This window comes from Morone saxatilis, unplaced genomic scaffold, assembly GCF_004916995.1.
Source record: "Morone saxatilis isolate NCDOM2014 unplaced genomic scaffold, NCSU_SB_2.0 Contig4, whole genome shotgun sequence".
In the NCBI taxonomy this organism is placed as follows: domain Eukaryota; kingdom Metazoa; phylum Chordata; class Actinopteri; family Moronidae; genus Morone; species Morone saxatilis.
Genome location: NW_023339984.1, coordinates 17272549 through 17273429, shown reverse-complemented (window position 1 = coordinate 17273429; position 881 = coordinate 17272549). Strand labels below are relative to the sequence as shown.

Sequence of the window (881 nt, the reverse complement as noted above, 5' to 3'; positions counted from 1 at the left end):
GAGGGCCAGATGTTGAGGTGAGTGGGCCAGACGTTGGAGTGAGTGGGCCAGATGTTGAAGTGATAGTAGAAGAAGTGGTTAAAACAGAGGGTGAACAGTGACAGTCATTTATTTTTGGGTAAAACTCAGTAACAGTTGTGCGGAGAGGACAATGAGTTCCAGGAAACACTTTAAATTCAGAGTCGGCTGATCTCAGTTCTTGATGGAGTTCTTCCAGAGTCTTGGTCTGCAGATATTTGTTTTTAGGTTGAATATTCTTGCTCCAGTGCGCACTCGCAATCCACTCCTGCATGTTGACGCTGTAGCAGCAGAATGCAGACCAGAGCATGGAGGGAATATTAATCTTGTTCTTGAGGATGTTTTTGGTGCTGGGTTGTGCTCCAGTCACCACAAAGCCTTCAATAGCACCATTGTTGTTGATACAGTATTTGTCCATTATGCATCTGATGCAGTTCTCCATTTTGTTCCAGCTTCCCTGATTGAATGAGCTTACCTGTGGAACGATATTGGTCAGGGTGAAGGTGGACATTTTATCTGTTTTGTTGAACGCATGAGAGCTTGGAAATAAATGGCCCCTGTCGAACCGTCCATTGTTTCTGTAATCAATGTCTCCAGCCTGGTTGTTGTAGGTTTTGTTTCTTTCTCCAAGTATCATGTTCTTGTCATCTTCATTCTCAAGCTGTAAGAGTTAAAGGCTGAGTTACAGATGCAGGTAGAATAGTCAATAAAAAAGTGCAGTTAAAATGTCCTTCAATTAGGAAACAGCAATTAGATGAGGTCAATCTAACAGCAGTTCGCCACAGTGTTGTGGGACAAACATGCATAGGTGGTCTTATGTGAGCCAAATCCCCTTTCGTGTCACTCATTTTGACCAGGGTTAA

The 881-nt window shown here is 43.1% G+C and overlaps 1 protein-coding gene across 1 annotated transcript in view; it reads right to left on the bottom strand.

Annotated features, from left to right (window-relative positions):
* Positions 1-881, bottom strand: part of LOC118337923 (endonuclease domain-containing 1 protein-like) — a 1559-nt gene that overhangs the window by 218 nt on the left and 460 nt on the right. The window contains exon 2 of the mRNA XM_035675088.1: positions 7-679. Coding sequence (XP_035530981.1) covers positions 7-679 — 673 coding nt within the window. The remainder of the gene's footprint in view (positions 1-6; positions 680-881) is intronic.